General features: G+C 46.0%; 1 protein-coding gene across 1 annotated transcript in view; it reads left to right on the forward strand.

The window, feature by feature from the left end:
- Positions 1–22,523, forward strand: part of csmd2 (CUB and Sushi multiple domains 2) — an 807,040-nt gene that overhangs the window by 506,581 nt on the left and 277,936 nt on the right. The window contains exons 28-29 of the mRNA XM_085962435.1: positions 2,739–2,834; positions 19,172–19,375. Of these exons, the coding sequence (XP_085818561.1) occupies positions 2,739–2,834; positions 19,172–19,375 (300 nt within the window). The remainder of the gene's footprint in view (positions 1–2,738; positions 2,835–19,171; positions 19,376–22,523) is intronic.

The following is a 22,523-nucleotide window of genomic DNA, read 5'->3' on the forward strand; positions in this document are numbered from 1 at the left end:
ACCCTGCTCATTCCAGCCTTGAATCTTGGCCTGGAGAGACCTGTACGTCAAATCTGCTGGAAAGAACAATGGAGAGGCCCAGGGAAAGAGCACAGAATGTAGCCCCCATAGTCTCTCCTAAATCGATGCAAGGAAGGTCAAATCAAAATGAACCTGCAAAGTGCTGCTCAGTACCCAAATCTCCTTCACACAGCGTTGAATCTCTCCAGAAGTGTCTCTCTCTCTCTCTCTCAGAATGCGTGGTGCTAAAATGTCGCCGACAAAAAAAGGCAGGAAGCGGTCGCCTTTAAATAGCGCTCCCCCAGTCCCTTCCCGACTGCAAAACGTTCCCCTCAACCTGTCATTCCTAGCAGCAGGCGGAAAGGCAGGGGGTGCCACTCAATATCTGGTCCGGGGCGTTGCACGTTCGACTGACGTCACGATCTGCGGGCGCAGGAGATCGTGGCAGTAGTGTTTAGCGCCGCCGCAAAATGTCTGGTCAATTTCGCCGTACCCGAGCGTTAGTTGCTTTGCGCCCCATTAGCACCCTCTTAGGCCGCTAACAGGAGGTGCAAAGCAACCAAATTTTTCCCCCAAACAGTTAGACAGAGTGCAGTGGGACACGAGCTTGCCATAACCTAAGCTGTAGGTAAATCCAACATTCCATCACTTTTATTGCAGTTCACAGAAGCACAGTTAGCAGTAGTAGTGATTTAGAAATGACTGAAGAGGGATGTGGGTGCTGAAGGCCTGAGATTTATGTTCCACGACCCCATTCCCCCTTTCCCCAGAACGTTTTGATTATCTGATTTGGTGCATTTATTGGCATTTTCGAACCTGGTATAATTCTTTGTGTGAATCTGTATGTGATTTTTTTTTATTCAATGCATCATCACTCCAACGCCACATATTAGTTTATTTCCAAACCGTAGTAATTCTACAAAGGCAGTGGCTGGAATTTTCAAAATAAAGCCATGGAATCTCTTCCTTTAGTCTCGAGTAGCAACTGCAGCCAGCATTGGGGAAAATAAATCTACTGTAAGACAACAGCCAGGTATGTCCTAAAAGTTCTTTTGACAAATATAAGAAGCTGCTCATTTAAAATTTTCTGCCTCAAATTCGTGCACAATAAACAAGGGGAGAAGATACCAGTCGATTGATTCTAGTTCTGCCCCTCAGCTAACGTGGTGACAGCCTCCAGCCCCACCTTTCAAATCATCTCATAGGTTGATACTGGCGTCAAATCGCATTGAAGAAAAGCTGACTTTCCATGTGAGAGACTGACGAGCTGACACTCAGGTTAAAGGTTGGCACGTACACCTCCACCTAGAAATGAGGCATTATTTCCATTTTCACAGGCACTTGTAGAAGCACTTGTTTACCATTTAAAAACTCCTTAGTCCTTACAAACATAACATTACTGTCTCTCTAAGGCTTTACACTGCTCCTGTGCTGGGAGTATCAGATGCTGGTTTTGGTATAAAATGTGGAAAGTACTTTAATTCCATAGCGATAACAGCCTTCATCTTGATGAATGCCAATTCCCAATACGTTTGCAAAAATGGACTTGTCACTCAAATGATTAATAAATTCTAAAGGAGTTCTCCCATTAGTGTCAAAGGTCAATTACATTGCTGAACAATCCCCAAAATAAAGTGTATAAAATGAAAAGGTCAAGAGAGGTGAAACAATCAATGGTCCTGTCCCGTGGGTAGTCAATGTTAACTGTGCCTGATTTCACAGCCGCAGTCCAACAGGCAGCTCTGCTGATTTCACTTTGTCCCTATCATTCTCTCACTTTCTGAGAGTGTCAAAGATTAGGTACAGTTTTAACTTTGTTTGGAGATCAAGTAATCAGAGTGAAGTGAGTGACTGAAAATGACAACAGATTGGATTTCCAAGCTGCCAGTATTGCTCTCAAGAAGAAATTGCCTGCATCAAACAAGTTAGTGACAGCGAGTGGGAGAAAGAAAATGAATGAGAGAGCTGTAAAAGAAAGTTGAAAATGATGCACGTCAGAAACCAGCATTGACTTTTTCATTTTCTGAATTTAATTGCCTTAAGACCAGTAAAGCCGTCATTGCAGGTTATAGCAGATGATGACATATTATGAGCAAAGTGGTATCGTTACAGAAATGTTGCACCCTGTAGGATTACTGGAAGACTTTTACACAGTTCCAGAAAAGTGCTGTCCCTACATCAACCACGGAAGAACGACAGTGAAGGAGTTTATGTCTTCTGAATGCCAAAGTTTGTGTAAGACAACCCTAACTAGCAGTTGGCAAATATAACTTTGAAAAGGCTAATTGAGCCTGCCACTCCCTAATTGTGTGTGAATATTCGAAACTTCCCGTGGGAAACAGAAGGGATGCCTGGTGGGAAATGGGATGCATTTTGCTTTAAAGTTTTCCGCCTATGTGGCTTGATTGTTTTGGCTGATCCAGTGAATCTGTGTGTTGGAAAAGAATTGAATTATTTCTAAGCTTTATTTGCTCTGTATTTTATAATAAATCACCATATTTATATATGTGAGAGAAATTTGACAGGGCAGTTGGGAATTAGAGTTGCTTTTTTTTTTCAGTTGGCCTTTGCCTACTCCCAAAGCTAATATTAAAAAAAAGGCTGAAACTGCAGAAAGCACAAAGGCTTTCAGTTCATTGAATGCTGTTTGCTGGTTTGTGTCACTTGCTTGTGTTTCAGAAATCACTGCCTCTGTGCTGATCTTTGCACTTTTCAAATTCTTTCCTCTTTCATCACAGGGGAATCTTTGCCACTTGCCACCTCCAATCAAGTTCTAATGAAGTTCAGTGCCAAGAGTCATGCCACGGCTAAGGGGTTTCACTTTGCCTATCAAGGTAGGTTTTGTGACCCACCTACTGAAGCAATTTGTTCAATAATTGAATTTCTTGATTTAAAGTGTATCCAACCATCTTCGTTTCTGAAGATCAAAAAGGTACCTTCACAAGGATCAACAGTTCTGGAAGGTTGTGCAAGACTGCTAGTCAGTGGATTTATAAAATTCCATTGTCTTATCATCTAAGATCAATGCAAATTGGATGTGATATGATTTAACGTTAAATAATTTGCTGTTTACATTCCAACATTACCTCTTTTTTTCCATCTCTGGGCCTAGTGAGTGCCTGAGCACCTCTCCAATTATGGCCACTCAGGCACCAAGTGTTCAGTATGGTGGAAAGCTCAGGTGATGTGCTCTCCATCACCTCCTTACCAGTAACATTTTTATACATATCTGTTTGTGTGTGGTATATATGTGGGCAAGGCCACATTTATTGATCAGCCCTAATTGCCCTGAGAAAATGGTGATGGGCTTTCTCTTTGACCTACTGCAGTTCATGTGCTGATGGTGCTCCCATGATGGTGTTAGGTAGGGAAGTTCAGGATTTTGACCCATCAACAATGAAGGAATGACGGTATATATGTATATCAGAATGGTGTGTGACTTGGAGTGGAATGTGCAGGTTGTGATGTTCCCATGATCTTTCTGTTGTCCTTCTTGGTGTTAGAGGTTGACATAAGAAAACTACTAAGCACTTGGTTTGAGTATAAAACAAGGCTTTAAGCAACTGTTTCACAACCATGAGTTTCTAGTTACATCACTAGTTCCTGGTTACAAAAACGTCCTGAGCAAGCTGGGCCCACGCCCGAGTATTTATACTTTCCTTGGACGGCGCCACCAGCTGGCCGCCCAGTGTTATCTCATGAGTCATTTCTACATGAATGGTAAGATTCATGACAGAGGTCATGGCGCTGGGAGGTGCAGTTGAAGTAAGCTTGGTGAGTTGCTACAGTGTATCCCATAGATAATGCATTCTACAGCGAGGGTGGATATTGAGTTCAGGGGTGCCGATCAAATGATCTACTGTATCTTGCATGGCGCCCAAATTCTTGAATTTTGCAGTTGTTCCCCTTCCAGGCGAGTGGATGCTTCCTCTTTCTCTCGATGATTTTCACATGTGAGTCTTCTCTATTATTCATGTCTGGACCTTGAGTGTTGGCATGCCATTTAATTGCAAGGGCCTTCTCAGCCAGCTCAGATCTTATCCATGCCTGCGTACTTCTAGCACGGGTGACTAGATAGTGATGAGGAGTGTGGAAACAAGGCTGACTTTTGTTGAGTCTGTGTTTCCAAATGTAGTTATGCTGAATAACTGGACACAGACTACAGAAATAATTAAACAGGCCTTTAGTAATTGAGGGTCAGGGCTGAACTGGAATACACTTTGCTCCACAGGGTTTATATACCGGTGTGGTCACCACCGGTACTACAATGTACAGGAGCCATCAAAAAGTAGTCCCATCACCTTAAGGTATCCTCTTAAGGTGGTACAGGTTACATACACTACAATTCCTCCCCTTTTAGCTTAACAGTGTACACCCCAATTTAAACATTACATGGATAACATGTATACAACTTTCACACAAAACTGTTCAAAGATTCAGTCTCTGAGGAGGCCTCCTGATCCGGGCCGGATAACGCCTTTCAGGGGTCTCTGGTTCTCGTTGCTGGGGTGACTCATCCATTTGATCTCCTATGGATTGAACATCATCATGTACGTTCGAGTCTGAGGTAGATGCTACAGGCTCAATAACTTCTTCAACTGGTGTCTCTGCCGTAGACATGGGGTCGACCCTTGTTCTCGATTCCACAAGTTGGTCAGCATGACGTCGTATTACGTTCTCTCCAACGTCTACCGTGTACATCAAGGGTCCTTGTCGGGCACGAATTGTTCCGGATTGCCATTTATCATTCCTATAGTCCCTGGCCAACACTGGTTGTCCTATTTCGAAACTCCGAGTGGCCTTGTTATTTACGTGCTGGAATTGCTTGTTTTCGACTTCCCTACGCACATTGGGTTTTAACAAATCCAACCGGGACCGCAACCTCCTGTTATAGAACATTATGGCAGGGCTTTGATTTGTCACTGCATGCGTGGCGTTTCGATATGCCATCAGGAAATTGTCCACCTTGTGTTGTAGTGGAATATGGTCTTCGCTCATGGCCTTTATCGCCTTTTTGAACGTTTGTACAAATCTCTCGGCCAACCCATTTGTAGCCGGATGATATGGGGCAGATGTATAGTGTTTCACCCCATTCTTTTTCATGAATTTCTGGAATTCTTCTGACACGAACTGTGGTCCGTTGTCTGAACATATTTGTTCCGGCAACCCATTCCTTGCAAATATGGTTCTCAGTGTAGTGTCCGTGTGTTGATAGAGACACTGAAGACAGGAGTTGGTTCATAGGTGTTTACTAAGCAAAGTCTGGAGGGGTACTAACAGATATAACACAATATACAGGCTTATATAGCCCGAGTGGCCATTACCGGCATTACAGCACATATGGGGCTCTTAAAGGCACATACACTACAATTCCTCCCCTTTTAGCTAACCAGTACATCATATTTTAAGTAATTATTAATTACATGTTATAAGAAAAATAATATACACATTGCTGTAGTTAATTAATTATAAGTCAGTCTCTCTGGAGGCTTCCTGACTCGGTCCGGATAACACCTCGGTGGTGTAGTAGTTTCTGGTGGTGTAGTAGGTTCTTTTGGCAAGGCTGATTCGGCTTGAATGCCAGTGTCGGGTTCATCGGGTTCCAGTATCACCGGATCGGAGGTAGATATGGGTATCTCTACTTCATCGTTCGGCGTATAGAGTTGTGGTGTAGGTTGTCCCTTTTCGGATGACTCTATGATTTGGTCAGCATGGCGCCTTATTATGCTTTCTCCGATGTCCACGGTATACATCAGTGGTCCTAGTCGTGTGCAGATAGTTCCAGGCTGCCATTTCTCGGTACGGTAGTCCCGGGCCAAAACTTGTTGACCTATCTGGAAGGTTCTAGTTGGCCTTTCATTCATGCCTTGAAACTGCCGGTTCTCCACGTCCCTTCTGATGTTGGGCTTGACCAAATCCAGCCGGCATCTTAGGTTTCTATTGAAGAACATCATGGCGGGAGTTTGGTTGGTAACCATAGGTGTTGCATTCCTGTATGCGAACAAGAAGTTATCCACCTTGTGCTGAAGTTTTATGGCCTAGAAATTCAGTATAGCCACGTTCGGGGCGCTACAGTCGGGCGGCCGCTAAAGTTTGCGCCCAGCGCAAGTTCGCGCCACCTTCGCCGATATTCAGTCGCATCGCCCCAAGAGGTTGCTGCTGCGCTAAAACAGGCGATGCACGACTATCATTAGGCGCTAAGCCGGCCGTCCGGGGCGATACCCCCGAGGGCGGGCGCAGCGCAGGTGCGGCGAGTTGCTGATTGACGGCAGACACTCTGGCGCCGGTCAGCTCTTAAAGGGGGAGGGTGGACTTGTCTGGCTGCCATGCCCTGCGCACTGCAGCCCTGAAGCAAGGCCTGACCAATGCTGGTTCATCAGTTCTACGCCCTGGACCATGGGGAAGCCCGCTATTCTTCCAAATCCCATTGCACGCTCTTGCTGCTTGTCCAGGGTCATGGGGAAGGAGATGTACTGACGTCTCCTTCTGAAAAGGGCATTGTTCACCTGTCGGATGCAGCAATGTACCGCGAACTGGGAGATGTTGGCAATGTCCCCAGTAGCGGATTGGAAGGAGCCGGTGGCATAGAAGTTGAGAGCCACCGTCACCTTCACTGCCACCGACAGAGACGTCCTGCTCCTCAGCTGTGGCTGCAGATCTCTGCGAAGCAGGTGGCAGATCTCAGTGACCACCTCCCTTCTGAATCGCAGCCTCCGAACACACTGCTCCTCAGACATGTTCAGATATGAGAACAGCTGGCAGTATACCCTGGGTGGGTAAGGCCTCCTGTGCCGACACCTGTTGGCCCTTCTCCATCTGGCCATGACTGGCACTCTCTCACGGCGTCTCTGATCCCTTTGAATGCAATGCAGAAAGCCAACGTTTCCACCCATTGTAGCCCCCATTACAGTATATGTGCCGACTCAAGGCTATGGCACTGAAAGTGAAATCCAAGTGCAAAGCTCTGGCCTGAAGCCAGAAGCACCTGTGCGAGCGCTGCGTCAAAGCAGAAAGCTCTCTGCCTTTGTCTCTCACACAGAAGGATTGGCACAAAATGGCTGTCACTTATAATGCAGGAGGAGTCCCCTTTAAATAGCGCCCCCCGCACCCCGCAGCGACTGGGAACCGTTCCCCTCTACCAGTCGCTGGGGGCGCCAGGTGCAAAGAAGGGCGGCGCCACTGAAGTTCCAGTTTGGGGCGCACAAAGGGCGTTGCACGATGAAATGACGTCAGGATCTGCGCGCGCAGCTGAGCGCGCGCAAAGACTTTGCGCCGATGCTAAATCTCTAGTGAAGTTGGGGAGAGGCGCAGATCGCGCTGCGCCCGGCCGCTAGCCGCCTAGCGCCCAACATCTCCTCCTCCTAAGGCGCTACCGGCTGGCGCAAGCAACTGAATTTCTAAGCCTATGTCTTCATTACCCATGGCCTTTATGGCCGCCTTGAAGGTCTGGACAAACCTTTCAGCCAATCCATTGGTGGCGGGATGGTATGGGGCGGACGTGTAGTGCTTAACCCCATTGTTTTTTAAGAACTTCCTGAATTCTTCGGACATAAATTGCAGTCCATTATCAGAACAGATCTGTTCCGGCAGCCCATTCCTGGCAAATATGGTCCTTAATACTGTGATGGTTTTTTCTGTGGTGGTGGAGGACATCTTTATTACCTCCGGCCACTTGGAGTGTGCATCAACCACGATTAAGAACATTGAGTCCATAAATGGACCAGCAAAGTCGATGTGTACCCTTTGCCAGGGAGATGAGGGCCACTCCCATGGATGTAGAGGGGCTTGTGGTGGAGCGTTTTGGACCTTCTGGCATCCTAGGCAGCTCTTGGTCATTTCTTCGATGTCTCCATCGATACCTGGCCACCATACAAACGCCCTTCCTAGGTTCTTCATTTTCACTCCACCCAGATGCCCCTCGTGAAGCTCCTTTAGCACTTTATCCTGGAGTTTGGGTGGAATCACCACTCTGGATCCACACATCAAGGTTCCTCGGCACACTGACAGCTGTTCTCTTCTTTGCGAGAATGCTGGCAACAGTGGTTCGCCATGTGCTGGCCATCCCTTCACTGTTAAATCGTAGACCCGTGAGAGAGTCGGGTCATTTCTCGTTTCCCTTTCAATGGCAGAATTTGTTACTGGTAGACATTCCACTATGGTAGAGTGGAACATCTCCACTGGGTCTACTGTAGGTGCCTCTTCTACCGTTGGCAACGGTAGGCGCGATAAACCGTCAGCATTCCCATGCTGTTTTGATCCTTTGTATTCTATGTTGTATTGGTGTGCCCCTAGAAAAAGGGACCACCTCTGTAGCCTTTGCGCTGTCATAATGGGAACACCCTTTTTAGGGTTGAATATGGAGATGAGGGGTTGATGGTCAGTCAACAAAGTAAATTTTTGTCCATGTAGGTAATGGTTGAATTTCTTCACTCCCCATACCAGGCTGAGTGCTTCCCTGTCGATTTGGGCATAGTTACGCTCAGCTGAGTTCAATGAGCGTGACGCAAAAGCTATCGGCTGTTCCGAGCCATCAGGGAATTTATGTGATAATACTGCTCCTATGCCGTAAGGGGATGCATCGCACGCCAGTCTGATTGGCAGTGATGGGTTGTAATGAGCCAAAATTTCTTTGGATGTGATTAAGTCTTTGCATTTATGGAAGGCACGTTTGCAGTCTTCGTTCCATTTCTAAATTACTCCTGTTTGTAGCAGTTCATTAAGAGGGTGTAGGAGAGTTGATAAGTTCGGTAAAAATTTATGATAGTAATTTATTAATCCCAGGAACGACCTTAATTGTGAAACATTTTCAGGTGCTGGGGCTTTTATGACCGCTTCAATTTTTTCAGGTGACTTATGCAACCCTTCCTTATTTATTATGTGGCCACAATATGATATTTGATTTCGGAAAAATTCACACTTGGGGCGATTTGCTCGTCAGCCTAGTGAGCACCTGCTCCAAATTGGCAAGGTGCTCGTTGTCGTTTTCTCCTGTTACAAGGATGTCGTCTAGGTAGCATTGAGTACCCGGAATCCCTTGGAGGACTTGCTCCATAGCTCTTTGCCAGATAGCTGGAGCAGATGCTACTCCGAAAACTAGTCGATTGTACTGGTACAGACCTTTGTGTGTGTTTATCGTGAGATATTTTTTAGAGGCCTCTTCAACTTCCATCTGTAGATATGCCTGTGCCAAGTCAATTTTGGTGAAACGTTTCCCTCCGGATAGTGAGGCGAAAATATCTTCTATCCTCGGAAGAGGATACTGTACCGTGTGAAGGACCGGGCTTACAGTCACCTTGATATCTTCACAGATGCAAATTTTTCTCTGTTCTTCAGATTTATTATTATTCAATGCTTTCTTCATGACTGGAACGATGGGTGTTGCCCACTCGCTCCAATCTATTTTGGATAATACGCCTGCATTTTCCAAATTCTCCAGCTCTGCCTCGACTGCTGGACGAATTGCGTATGGCACTGGTCTTGCTTTAAAAACTTGGGAATTGCTGCATCTTCCACTTTTATTGAGGCGGTGATGCCTTTCAAGGTTCCTAGTTTCTCTTGAAACACTTTTTTGGCGTTGGCCAAGATGTCTTTTAATCGTTCAGGTATGACGTCATCATCGTTTTTTTTCTTACTGGTCACCGTCAGTGCCTGAATGGAGTGCCAATCTAAACGTATTTTCCTGATCCATTCACGTCCTAACAGCGGTGGACCACCATCTTGCAGAACGTATAAATACAACTTCTGTATTTCCTTGCCGTTGTATACAACAGGCACCCTTATTTTCCCTCTGGGGTATACTTTCTGCCCCGTATATGTCTTCAAGATAATGGATGTGTCTTTCAAAGGTATATGCGGAAATAGCCGCTCGTAATCCCATTGACTTATGACGGTCAGAGCTGATCCTGTATCTAGCTCCATTTTAACTGGGGACCCTGCTATCGTGAGGGTAACCCAAATGGTCTGGTAATCATCTTTGGCAAGTACATTATGTAATTTGAGACAGCTTAGTCTCTTGTTTTCGGAGTCGCTATCGCTCTTCTGGTCTTCGGAGCTACTGTCCGTCATCATTTGTACCTTTCTGTACTTTTCTTTATTGATTTTTTTTTCCTGTCTGTGGATTTATTTTGTCCAGATCGGCATACCCGTGCAATGTGTCCAATCTTTCCGCATTGCCTGCATGCTTTGTCCTTGAACCAGCAGTCCCTCTGGTTATGGGTGGATCTGCTGCAGCGATAACATCTTTCGAAACCCTGTGTCATTTCATGGGTGCCGAAGTCCTGTGTCTTTTGTTGTATCTGTGCAGCTCCTCTTGCTGCTGCTTCGTATGATACAGCCATACTGAATGCCTTGTCCAGTGTTAATTTTTTTTCAGAAAGCAGCCTTTTTTGTGTTCCTTCACTTAAGAGACCGCAGACAAATTTGTCTCGAAGATAATCTGCTAGTCCTGCCCCGAATTGGCAGTGTTTTGATAGCTTTCTTAATTCGGTGAGGTAATCAGCGTTACTTTCATTCTTGTGTTGATTTCTCTTGAAGAATTTGAATCGTTCCGCTATCAGCAGCGGTGTTGCGTTTAAGTGCTCCTGCAGGGTATCAACAATTTCTTTAAAATCTTTGTCCTTTGGTTTGGCTGGAGTGATTAAATTTCGTAACAGCCTGTGTGCCTTTGCGCCCATTAGATTCAGCAGTACTGAAGCTTTTTTTTCATCTTCTATTCCATTTGCAGTGCAACATACCTCTACTCTTTCCACATATGTAGTCCAATCCTCTATTTCGCTATCAAAAGCATTAATATTGCCAGACTTAGGCATCTTAGAAAAGATATGGCGCTTCCCGCGCTTTTCTTTCTTTTCTGCAGAAAAGATATGGCGCTTCCCGCGCTTTCCCACCGCTGCTGCCGATGACAACGCTGTTTCCCGCGGTTTCCGTTCTTTTTTTATTTATTTATCTACAGTTGGAGACTCGTTCCCGCTGGACTTTCTCTCTAGGTCTGAACGCCGACCTGCTTGCAGCGCCGGCCGTCTCCCGAGTGCTCCCTCCCCGTCTGTTATTGCTTGCCTCTGATTTCGCTGCTTGTCCCAGCTGTAGAGCCAGCCGCTGGAGGCCCAGCCTGACGCCCAGGAAGGATTAGCGCAGTACCTGCCACCAGCTTGGCCAGTTGGTGAAACCACAGCTTCTTTCACTTTCTTGAGTCTTCTGGACGCCCGAGGAATCGATGTCTTTGAGCTGCTGCCGAATTGCAGGTAAGTCCGTTTCCACTTCATCGCCACTGTAGTGTCCGTGTGTTGATAGAGACACTGAAGACAGGAGTTGGTTCATAGGTGTTTACTAAGCAAAGTCTGGAGGGGTACTAACGGATATAACACAATATACAGGCTTATATAGCCCGAGTGGCCATTACCGGCATTACAGCACATATGGGGCTCTTAAAGGCACATACACTACACTTAGAACTGCGATCGTCTTCTCCGAGGTAGTGGTCGACATCTTAATCACTTCTGGCCATTTAGAATGTGCGTCTACTGCTATCAAAAACATGGAATCCATAAATGGACCTGCAAAGTCGATATGCACACGTTGCCATGGGGTTGAAGGCCATTCCCACGGATGCAGCGGTGCAATTGGAGGTGCGTTTTGAACTTTTTGGCACCCTGAGCAGCTTTTAGTCAGATCCTCTATTTGTTTGTCGATACCTGGCCACCACACATAAGCCCTAGCAAGGCTTTTCATCTTGACTCCCCCCAGATGACCTTCATGCAATTCCTTCAGAACTCTCTCCCTTAATTTAGGAGGAATAATCACCCTTGTTCCATACATCAATGTTCCTTGACAGACGGACAGCTGTTCTCGTCTGGCTGAGAATGCTGGTAACAGTGGGTCGCCATGTGCTGTCCATCCCTTCACTGTCAAATCGTAGACCCGAGACAGTGTCGGGTCGTTTTGGGTCTCTCTCTCAATACCCGCATTGGTGACTGGTAAGCATTCAATGATGGTCGAGTGAAATATCTCGACAGGGTCAACTGCCGGTGCCTCTTCCGCTGTAGGTAGTGGCAGGCGTGACAGCCCATCAGCATTACCATGTTGCTTTGTACCTTTGAATTCGATATCATATTGATGTGCCCCTAGGAAAAGGGACCATCTCTGAAGCCTCTGCGCCGTCATAACCGGAACACCCTTCTTAGGGTTAAAAATGGAAACCAATGGCTGGTGATCTGTCAGCAGCGTAAACTTTTGGCCTTGCAGGTAATGGTTAAATTTCTTAACTCCCCACACGAGGCTGAGAGCCTCCCTATCTATCTGAGCATAGTTGCGCTCTGCGGAGGTCAATGATCTGGATGCGAACGCGACTGGCCTTTCCAAGCCATTTGGAAACTTATGTGAGAGCACTGCCCCGATACCATATGGAGAAGCATCACAAGCTAAGCGAATAGGCAGCGTTGGGTTAAAGTGAGCCAACACTTCCTTAGAAGTGATCAGTGCCTTGCTTTTTTGAAAAGCCCGCTTACAATCATCGCTCCACTTCCATGGTATTCCCATTTGCAAAAGAGTGTTCAGCGGGTGTAACACCGTGGATAAATTTGGAAGAAACTTGTGGTAATAGTTAACCAACCCAAGGAACGACCTCAACTGGGATACATTTTCCGGAGCGGGAGCTTTCACAACAGCTTCGATCTTGTCAGGTGACTTATGGAGCCCCTCCTGGTCAATGACGTGGCCGCAGTACGAGATTCGCTTTTGAAAGAACTCACATTTCTGGCAATTAGCTCTGAGCCCATATTTTTTCAATCTGGTGAGCACCTGCTCCAAATTCGCGAGGTGATCCTTATCATCATCTCCTGTAATCAGAATGTCGTCCAGGTAGCATTGTGTGCCTGGAATTCCCTGCAATACCTGCTCCATGGCCCTTTACCAAATCGCTGGAGCCGATGCCACTCCAAAAACCAGCCTATTATACCGATATAAGCCCTTATGTGTGTTGATCGTGAGATACTGGCGTGACGCTTCATCAACTTCCATCTGTAGGTACGCCTGCGCCAGGTCTATCTTGGTGAAGTGTTTCCCGCCAGACAGCGAAGCGAAGATATCTTCAATCCGCGGAAGCAGATATTGCACCGTGTGAAGAACCGGATTAACAGTGATCTTGAAATCGCCACGGATGCGAACCTTCCCAGGTTCCCCCGGCTTGTTGCTCAACGAACGCTTCATGACAGGAACAATGGGTGTGGCCCATTCGCTCCAGTCCACCTTTGACAGTACTCCTGAACGTTCTAGCCCTTCCAGCTCTGCTTCCACAGCAGGTCGTATCGCATAAGGTACCGGTGTGGCTTTGAAAAATTTTGGGTTTGCATGTTCTTCAATCTTGATGTTTGCCGTAATTCCTTTCAGTGTTCCCAGTCCCTGTTGGAACACCTCCTTAGCATCGTCCAATATTTTGGACAGTCGTTTAGGTTTGACGTCGTCCTCTTTACAGGAATCTACAGTCAGTGCTTGTATGGAATGCCAGTCCACATTTATTCTCCGGATCCATTCCCGCCCCAGTAGTGGCGGACCTCCATCAGGTAACACATACAAGTCCATTCCCTGACTTTCTTTACCATTGTAGACCACATTTACTTTTATCTTTCCGATGGGGTATACTATTTGCCCCGTGTATGTTTTCAATACAATCTCCGTATCCCTCAGGGGAATGTGCGCGAATAAGCTTTTGTAATCTTGCTTATTCATGACCGTCAATGCCGATCCAGTGTCCAATTCCATCTTCACTTGGACTCCTGCTATCCGAAGCATGACCCAGATAGTTTGGTGGTCTGCTGTGTTACCCACATTATGTATTTTTAGACAACCCAGTTCCTTACTGCTGGAGTCTGAATCCATCTTCTGTTCATCCGAACTGTTCTCTGTCACCTTGTGTACTTTTTTGTACTTCTCCTGCGGCGACTTTTTGCTGCTGGTCTTCTTTCCTGACCGGCATACTCTCGCTATGTGACCAAGTTTGCCACATTGCCTGCATTCTTTATCTTTGAACCAGCACTGGTTCTGGTCATGCGTTGTCCTTCCGCAACGATAGCACTTTCCTGCGCCCAATGCCATTTCATTGGTGCTGAATTCCAATGGCCTTTGCTGTATCTCTGCAGCGCCTCGTGCTGCTGCCTCGTGCGATGCTGCAATGCTGAAAGCTTTGTCCAGCGTAAGATCCTTTTCCTCTAGCAGTCGCTTCTGGGTTCCTTCCCTTAGGAGCCCACACACAAACATACCTCTCAGTGCGCCTGCTAGTCCTGTACCGAACTGACAGTACTTTGATAACTTGCGCAGTTCGGTTAAGAATTCAGCGTTGCTTTCCTCTTTAAGTTGAATTCTTTTGTAGAATTTAAATTGTTCCGCTATCAGCAGCGGTGTGGGGTTTAAATGCTCTTGCAGGGTAGTAACAATATCCGTGAAACTCTTTCCTACCAGTTTATCTGGTGTTACAAGGTTCCTTAATAACCCGTACGTCTTCGCACCCATCGAGTTTAATAGGGTTCATGCTTTCTTATCCTCCGGTACCTCATTCGTTGTACAGTAAACTTCGACGCGTTCCACTTAAGTGGCCCAATCTTCCACATCGCTATCAAAAGCAGTGATGTTACCCGTTTTTGGCATCCTTGTTGAGTTTCCTTTCCTTCGGATATGATTATTATTTTATTTTATTTTTTTCAAAATGGCGGCTTCCTGCGCTTGGCGGCTTTTCCCGCGCTTGTCTTCTTCCCCCGTTGACTCAAAATGGCGATTACTGTGCTGTTACCATTCTCGCCTCCCAGCGGTCCGTTATTTTCCCCTACGCTGCTGCTCTTGTTCCCCGCCGCTCCCGCGGTCCTTGTGGACATAAACGCTTTTCTGGCTGCTGCGCGTCTCTGCCCCGATTGCAGTCCGGCCCCTGACACCGGCTGCGGTCGTGTTCTCCGCCCTTTTCGTCGTTTCCCTCCCCTTCTCTTACTGACAACTCGGCCGACTTCCCCCCCCGTGCCGCTCGATCGGGCTTACCCGCCGCTGTCGTCGAAGGGATGTTCACTGATGTTTGACTTCATGGCCAGAAACCAACCCGGGTTCCCGATTGCCTCCCATGCTATGCAGTGCCCAGCAGGATGTTGAAGGTGGATGTCCTTGATCGACGCCCGTTTCAGAGGCGAAGCTTCCTTTGATGCAACTGCCGCTAGGTAAGATCAGACTCGTCGCCACTGTTGAGTCTGTGTTTCCAAATGTAGTTATGCTGAATAACTGGACACAGACTACAGAAATAATTAAACAGGTCTTTAGTAATTGAGGGTCAGGGCTGAACTGGAATACACTTTGCTCCACAGGGTTTATATACTGGTGTGGTCACCACCGGTACTACAATGTACAGGAGCCATCAAAAAGTAGTCCATCACCTTAAGATATCCTCTTAAGGTGGTACAGGTTACATGCACTACAACTTTCCTCTTCCTAAACCAAAAGCACTGAGGCTAGTTGGAGGCTACTATCACCATGCCAGCTGAGAACAGCATAGACTGGGGAACAAACCTGGGACATTCCCGTTTATTGCATAAATTTGTTGAACCTACATGAGAGCCAGGGTTAGGGTACTTTACCAAAAACCAACAAAGAATATGTTAGGCCTACACAACTCACATGATTTTGAGTTGCTGAGTTATGTGCCCAGAGTCAGCATGCACACCTATTCTAAATCTAAACATAAGCAGAATAAATTGCATTGTAGTACATCGGGGACATTGAATTTCACCATCAAAAATAACCTGGTATTCTGCGTGAGGTTTAACATCACATTGCATGCCTTTAATGTAGATGCCACTGTTGACCAATGTTTAATTAAATAGTAGAAACTCTCTCTTCCTCTGAAGAAATCTTGTAGTTATAGCAGATAAATCTGTAAAATCGTCAGCACAATAAAAAGGCAAGTAAGGAACTGGGTTACATCAGTCAAAGGATAAAATAGAAATCAAGAGATTGTACTGTATTTAATTGTATAAAGCATTGGTAAGACAGACCCAATCTGGGGGCCTTTGTTACCTCTAGACTTGACTATTCTATTCTAGACTGGCTGGCCTCCCACGTTCTACCTTATGTAAACTTGAGGTCATCCAAAACTCGGCTGCCCGTGTCCTAACTCACACTGAGTCCCTTTCACCCATCACCCCTGTGCTCGTTGATCTACATTACCTCTTTGACTAAGCTTCTGGGCATCTGCCCTAATTTCTCCTTGTGTGGCTCGGTGTCAAATTTTTTGTTTTGTAATACTCCTGTGAAGCGCCTTGGGACGCTTTACTATGTTAAAGGTGCTATATAAATACAAGTTCTTGTTGTTATTGTACTGTGTGCAGATCTTCTCACCTAATCTGAGGAAGGATATTACCCTTGAGAGGATACAGAAACCAACAATAAAGATGATCCTGGGTATCAGGAATTAAATTATGAAGAAATGTTATCTATGTTGAAATTGTTTCTTTGAGGTGATCTAATTGAAGTTTCTAAGATCGTGGAGATAAATGTCAAAATTATGGTGGTAGGCTCAGAGGACAGAGACTAAAAGTTAGGAATTTAGGAGAAAGAAACAAAGTGGGGTGAACATTTTTCACCTGAAGGGTAATATAGTTGTGGAATAATTTATGAAGAAAGGCTATTGAAGCAGAGATTATAAGTGGGCTCTGGAGGCAATTGGATGTGTTTCTGGAGATAATGGATTCAGGGATAAAGTCGGAAGGTGGGAGGATGGGTTTGATCTTACTGAGGTCTAATGATTCCTCAAAAATTATTTTCTTTTTGCCAAGAACGCTGGTTGAATTATTGGCAGGTATCCAATCTCAATTCAGCTGAAAAGCTTCTCTTCTGTGGTTTATGATGTCATGCCAACTCTCCGATTAGATTACTGTCTTGTTGTTTACCAGTAGCCAACCGGCCAATCTCCATTCATCAGAGAGACGTGCATTGTTTAGTGATCTGAAGATTATGTCCTAATAAGTTGCAGGTCACAGCAATCTGTGTGTTACTCAACAAACAAGAAAGCTGGGAACATTAAGCATTGCCCTGTGGAATCCAAGATAGTATTCCAATTGAGAAATTTGGATGATGTAATGTGCTCCTCCAGATTATGTTCATTTGCAACCTGATGTTTAATGAGATTGGGTTACTGTTTGAGTATTATTTACCTGTTTATGGTGTTGCCATTTGCACCAGTCAAATTGAGGGATGTCAGTGCTAGGGAATGGAACATTTTCCAAGTAGCATCAAATACTCCCAAGAGTAACCCTTATTGTGCATAGATATGTTCCCATCCAAGCGTCATTGGGCTGCCAAGGACAAAATAACATATCCAACAGAGTACATACTATTTGACATGAGAAAATTAGATTAAAGATTGATCTGGTTGTGTCTATGATGTGACCTCAGTTGGTTGAAAGACTGGTCTTTGGGTGTCTGCTTATCAAAGCCCAGCTGTTTTTCAGTGTGGGTCCCACCTCCAAAGTGGATGGTGACCCCTGACAGGCATTGAACAAAGGGTATCAGGGATTGACAAAAAATACTGGCCTTGCCAGCCCACATCCCAGGAATGAATAATAAAAAAAAATGTAAGAATAGATGGGTTGAATAGGTAGAATGGGGTTTATTATATGGAAATGAAACAAAGGCAAAGTTAAAATAATAGATATAAAATAGAGAGAATGGGAAAGAGGAAGAAATGGAGGAAAGGGAAAGAGGTTGCAGAAAATTAAAGTGCGGGATAGATTTTGACTTGTGGGCAGCTGATTAGTGGAGCAGCCACCGATAAGGCAGATAAATTAATTGAAATCTATAGGCCCCCCTTTTCGGTAGTGAAAAGGCTCTAGCGATTTTGAGACCAGGCTTCATTTGAATCTGACTCCAAATGGGCATCCGGTGGCAGCTCGTTAGTTTTGGGCCATGGGGATGTCAGCTGACTGTGATGCTGTGGCGGGGGCGGGGCGGGGGTGGGGGTGGGGGGAGGGGCTGGGCTCAGGCTGTCAGTGGGCCACAGTATTTTTCTGTGGCCCAGAGGTGCACTTCTGCTTCTCCTGTGCATTCATGGCGCCCGCTCTGACCAGTTCTCTCCAAACTGCCAATTGGAGTCGGGTGTACATCTCAGGACCCCGATGTGCATTATAAATGGGCCTACCGCCTGACTTGGGGACACTTCAGCCGCTCAGCGGTAGGCCCAGGGGAATGTCGCCGTGGCAACAACAGGAACAGGATGGTAAGTTTTTCCCCTCCATTTTCAGGCACTACTGCCATGTTTCTGCCAGACAGAAAGCTTCAAAATTCAGCCCTGTATTTTTAATTTGTTTTTCTTTTTGTTTTTTGGTAGCATGGAGTTCTGAGTCTCTTTATCACTTGTATTAGTGTTTGCTTCAAAGTCACAATGTATAATCTGAAAAGTTGAAACCGAGCACAATTTCAGGTGACCACTGATGGCTAAAGGTTTAATCAGACATAGAAAAATGACATATTTTCTGCCCCATCAAGGTTCCTTGACACCCAGCTTCAGAACAGCACCTCCTACTGACCCCATATGGATTTCTCCATTTGCCATTTGATCATCCTCACTGATGGTTGGCTCTCAGTTTAAGGTTGACAGTTCGTGCTAATTTATGCTGAGCTGTGTGCCATTTTCTGCAGTAGATTAATAATCACCAGGAAGCTAGGCCGAGACTGGCCAAACCCACTTCAGATGAAACCCTTAAAGCTGGTAGAGTGAGTGAACTTTGACCTGGAATGGACTTGAGTCTAGGTTCCAAAGGGGAAAAAACAATTTTCTAAACCATCATGGTTCCGATTCTATGTTGGCTATTATTTTATTGTGATATATTATCCTGCTTTTGCATTGTGTATGTGTGTGTGCATATATACGCACACACTCATAATTCTATGTTGTGGGTTAAAGGTATGAAATACCTCATTGGAATACAGGGTTTTTATTCCAGGTGAATTTTATGTAAAGCTCAAAAACAAGTTATTGATAAAATTCAATGTTTAGGTCACTAATTTACATATAAATAGTCTGTCTTTTTCTTTGAAAGACTTTCTCTTGTATCTTCCAGTTTGTGCCTCGAATCCTCCCCTTCTGTGTCTGTCTGGTAACTGAATCGAGAATTGAATTTGAGTTATTCCATTAATTAATTTGCAGCCGTGCCCCGGACAAGCGCCACGCAGTGTAGCTCTATACCAGAGCCAAGGTACGGCAGAAGAGTTGGAAACGACTTTGCTGTAGGGGCCATTATCCGCTTCGAATGCAACCCAGGTTATGCCCTTCAGGGTTCCAAGAACATAAAATGCCTGGCTGTGCCTGATGCCTTGGCACAGTGGAATGACTCTGCACCAAGCTGTTCAGGTAAGCGAACCAAACCTTGAAGGCTTCTTAAGCCTCAACATTAACATGTAACACCTCTCATCGGCGGCTAAGCTTGGCAAAATTGGCACAGAGGAGCCAAAGGAATTATTGCAAGGATTTAAATATTGAGTATTAGGTTATTAACTCGTGAATTTAATTCCTGTGACGATAGGCCCTGAAATTCCTGGGGACGGAGAGGGCGGAAAGCCTGATTTCAGGGGCCGACACTGCTGGATTGCTCTTGCAGGCGTGATGTGCCTGTTCCGAACGTGCAAGTGACCCTGTCCTGCCCGGATTTGGGGTGGAGTCTCTGGTTTCAGGTTAGGGTGGATGGGGTTTCTACTCTGCTGCATTTACCCCAGTGGAGTGGGTCCCAGTAATTTTTAAAATTAAAAAAAAAAAATTGTTTATGGGATGCGGGCGTCGCTGGCAAGGCCAGCATTTATTGCCCATCCCTAATTGCCCTTGAGAAGGTGGTGGTGAGCTGCCTTCTTGAACCACTGCAGTCCGTGTGGTGAAGATACTCCCACAGTGCTGTTAGGGAGGGAGTTCCAGGATTTTGACCCAGCAACGATGACGGATCAGTGATATATTTCCAAGTCAGGATGGTGTGTGACTTGGAGGAGAACTTGGAGGTGGTGGTGTTCCCATGCGCCTGCAGCCCTTGTCCTTCTAGGTGGTAGAGGTCACGGGTTTGGGAGGTGCTGCCGAAGAAGCCTTGGCAAGTTGCTGCAGTGCATCTTGTAGATGGTACACACTGCAGCCACGGTACGCTGGTGGTGGAGGGAGTGGATGCTTAAGGTGGTGGATGGGGTGCCAATTTTAGGATCCACATGAATAAACTGAGGATTCAGCAAATTCTCCGACATGAATAATGCCTGTTTCTATTAACTGATTATTCAAGAATAACACTTCTGCTCCGCCAGTGGGTCAGTGAGTCTATCCAGTGAGGAAGGGGCCTGGTTTGATTTGCAGTCATTGCTGAATTAGCTGACCCTAGCCAGATTAGCAGCGGGAGTGCTATATTTGGTGTATTGTAGAAAGGGAAAATCAGCCAGCGTTCCTGCTCCTAATTGCTGTCCAATGACCCTGTAGTTGTGCAAATGAGTGGACACCAGGTGAGGCTGGGATTGGACTCAGCGGTGACAAGCGGTGCAGTCAAACAGTCTGCCAACACTCACTATTAAAGCTCTCACATTAATATCAACAGCTTGGATGAGGGACTAGAGAGCGGCCAGCATCTGTGGAATTGAACAGTAGCAATTGTATCTTAGCAACTGCACCTCAGCAACTAGTCAACAATTTTGAGAGGGGAAGGGTAAAAATTGCTAAGAAGAATACGTTTAAAAAAAAACACATTTGTTTTCTCTTGCTCTCACGGCCTCATTCACTATCCCTGTCTGAGAGTAGAGACCCAGAAGGTAGTCGTTAGCCTGTTCCCAGGGCTCTACCAATACTAACTGCCCAGAGGTTTGCCAGCACAGCCTGGCAGACTCTCGCTCTCTTACTTTCTTTTCTCTCTTTGCACTTGTGGCGTTCAATGCACATTCCCACACTGGGTGCCTTTGTACCTCCCATTAATGCCCCAGGGGGGGCGCAAACGGAGCACAAATCTCTTTGCGACTGGGTGCGGCGCTGACATCGACTCCTGCCATATTCGGCAGGAGTTTTGCGGCGGCGCTATGGTGTTGCGCCCCGATCTCTTTCGCCCGGAGACCGTGACATCATTGCTGTGTGCATTGCCCCGGTAGCACCCTGGACCCGAAATTGACTTCCGCCCCCTGCAGCAGCACCGGTCGAAAACACCGACAGCTGCAGGAGGCGTGCATCGGACGTCCGGCCGCTTCGCCGGCGATGATTAAAGACGAGGTGGCCGAGGTAAGTGGGGGAAAAAACGTACCTTTCCTGTTCTACTTTTTTTCGCGGCTTCCCACCCACAATCGATCAGCCTGGCATTCTGCTTGAGTGCCGGGCTGATTGCGCGGGATCGCGGCTGCCTTGGTGGTCCAGGTAGGTACTTTTTAAATGACAGAGCCTGCAGTGGTGGCTCTTCCCATTAACGGAGAGAAGGAGCCTTTGAACGCGGCAGCACTGCACGGCCCAGTGTGCAGCGCTACTGAAGTCTCTGCCCCGCTCTCCGACGTTAGCGCTCTAAGAAGGAAGTGGAGCGCTTGATTTAGCTTCTCTCTTGGGGCGCTAAAACTCAAGTTAGCGGTCGCCGCCGCCAATTAACACTAGGTGCAAAAGTTAGCGCCCAGGTGACGTTAGCGCCAAAAATGGTCGACACCGAATTTTTCCCCATATCGCTTAGCGTGATGAAGCTCTGACACGTTGTGCCACAGGACTAGTCATGTTGACTAATTCTTGAAACTTCTCAGCAAATTAATCATTATATTTTGTTTTTGGCACTCATTAATCGTTAGAATTTCTGGATCCGTGTTTGCACCAGATGTCGAGAAATTCCCAAACTAGTTGTTCCGTGATTTGTCAATCAGCGTCAGGTTCCAGAGAAAAACAAGTTAATTCCATTTACAGGGGCTAGATTACCAACTTCTCTTTGTGGGCCAATGTCATTAACAGAAGCTCATTCAGAAAATAGTTCAACTTAACTACAGAAGCTGACAATGTTTACCAAAGGAATGAAAACAAAAAAAACTATTTTACATCACTGAAAATAGCGCACTTCAAATCTCAGCACTAACGACTGAGGGCATGCAATAGCAGCCAGCTTGAATGAAATTCATGGAGGAATCAGTCTACAAAATACAGGGAACCGCAAGGGAAATGGCGAAGACGAGGAAGCAAGAAAGAACAGTGAGAACTAATCAACAAAACTATTGTTCTGTCAGGAGTTATGTTTTGTTGCTCTGCTCATTCATTCTTGTCTGGTTGATTTCTCCTTCACTGAGCTACTCTGCGGGGCATAGTGTCAACTCCATTGAGAAATGACATCCATTGTAGTTGTGCTTACTTCATTCAGACTGAGAGAGGGTGATGGGCTGGGGGAACATGAAGCTCCGTCAGTTATATTAAACTATTTTGCTCATTGCAAAAGTGATTTAGTGATTACAGTGGGAATTGAATTTTTGTGGTGTTTAGTACACGACCATTTCATCAGCAAAGCTATTCTGTCTTCTTTCTGTCTCCA

Source organism: Somniosus microcephalus, chromosome 20, assembly GCF_052327205.1.
Source record: "Somniosus microcephalus isolate GS21.2 chromosome 20, FLI_Smic_1.0, whole genome shotgun sequence".
In the NCBI taxonomy this organism is placed as follows: domain Eukaryota; kingdom Metazoa; phylum Chordata; class Chondrichthyes; order Squaliformes; family Somniosidae; genus Somniosus; species Somniosus microcephalus.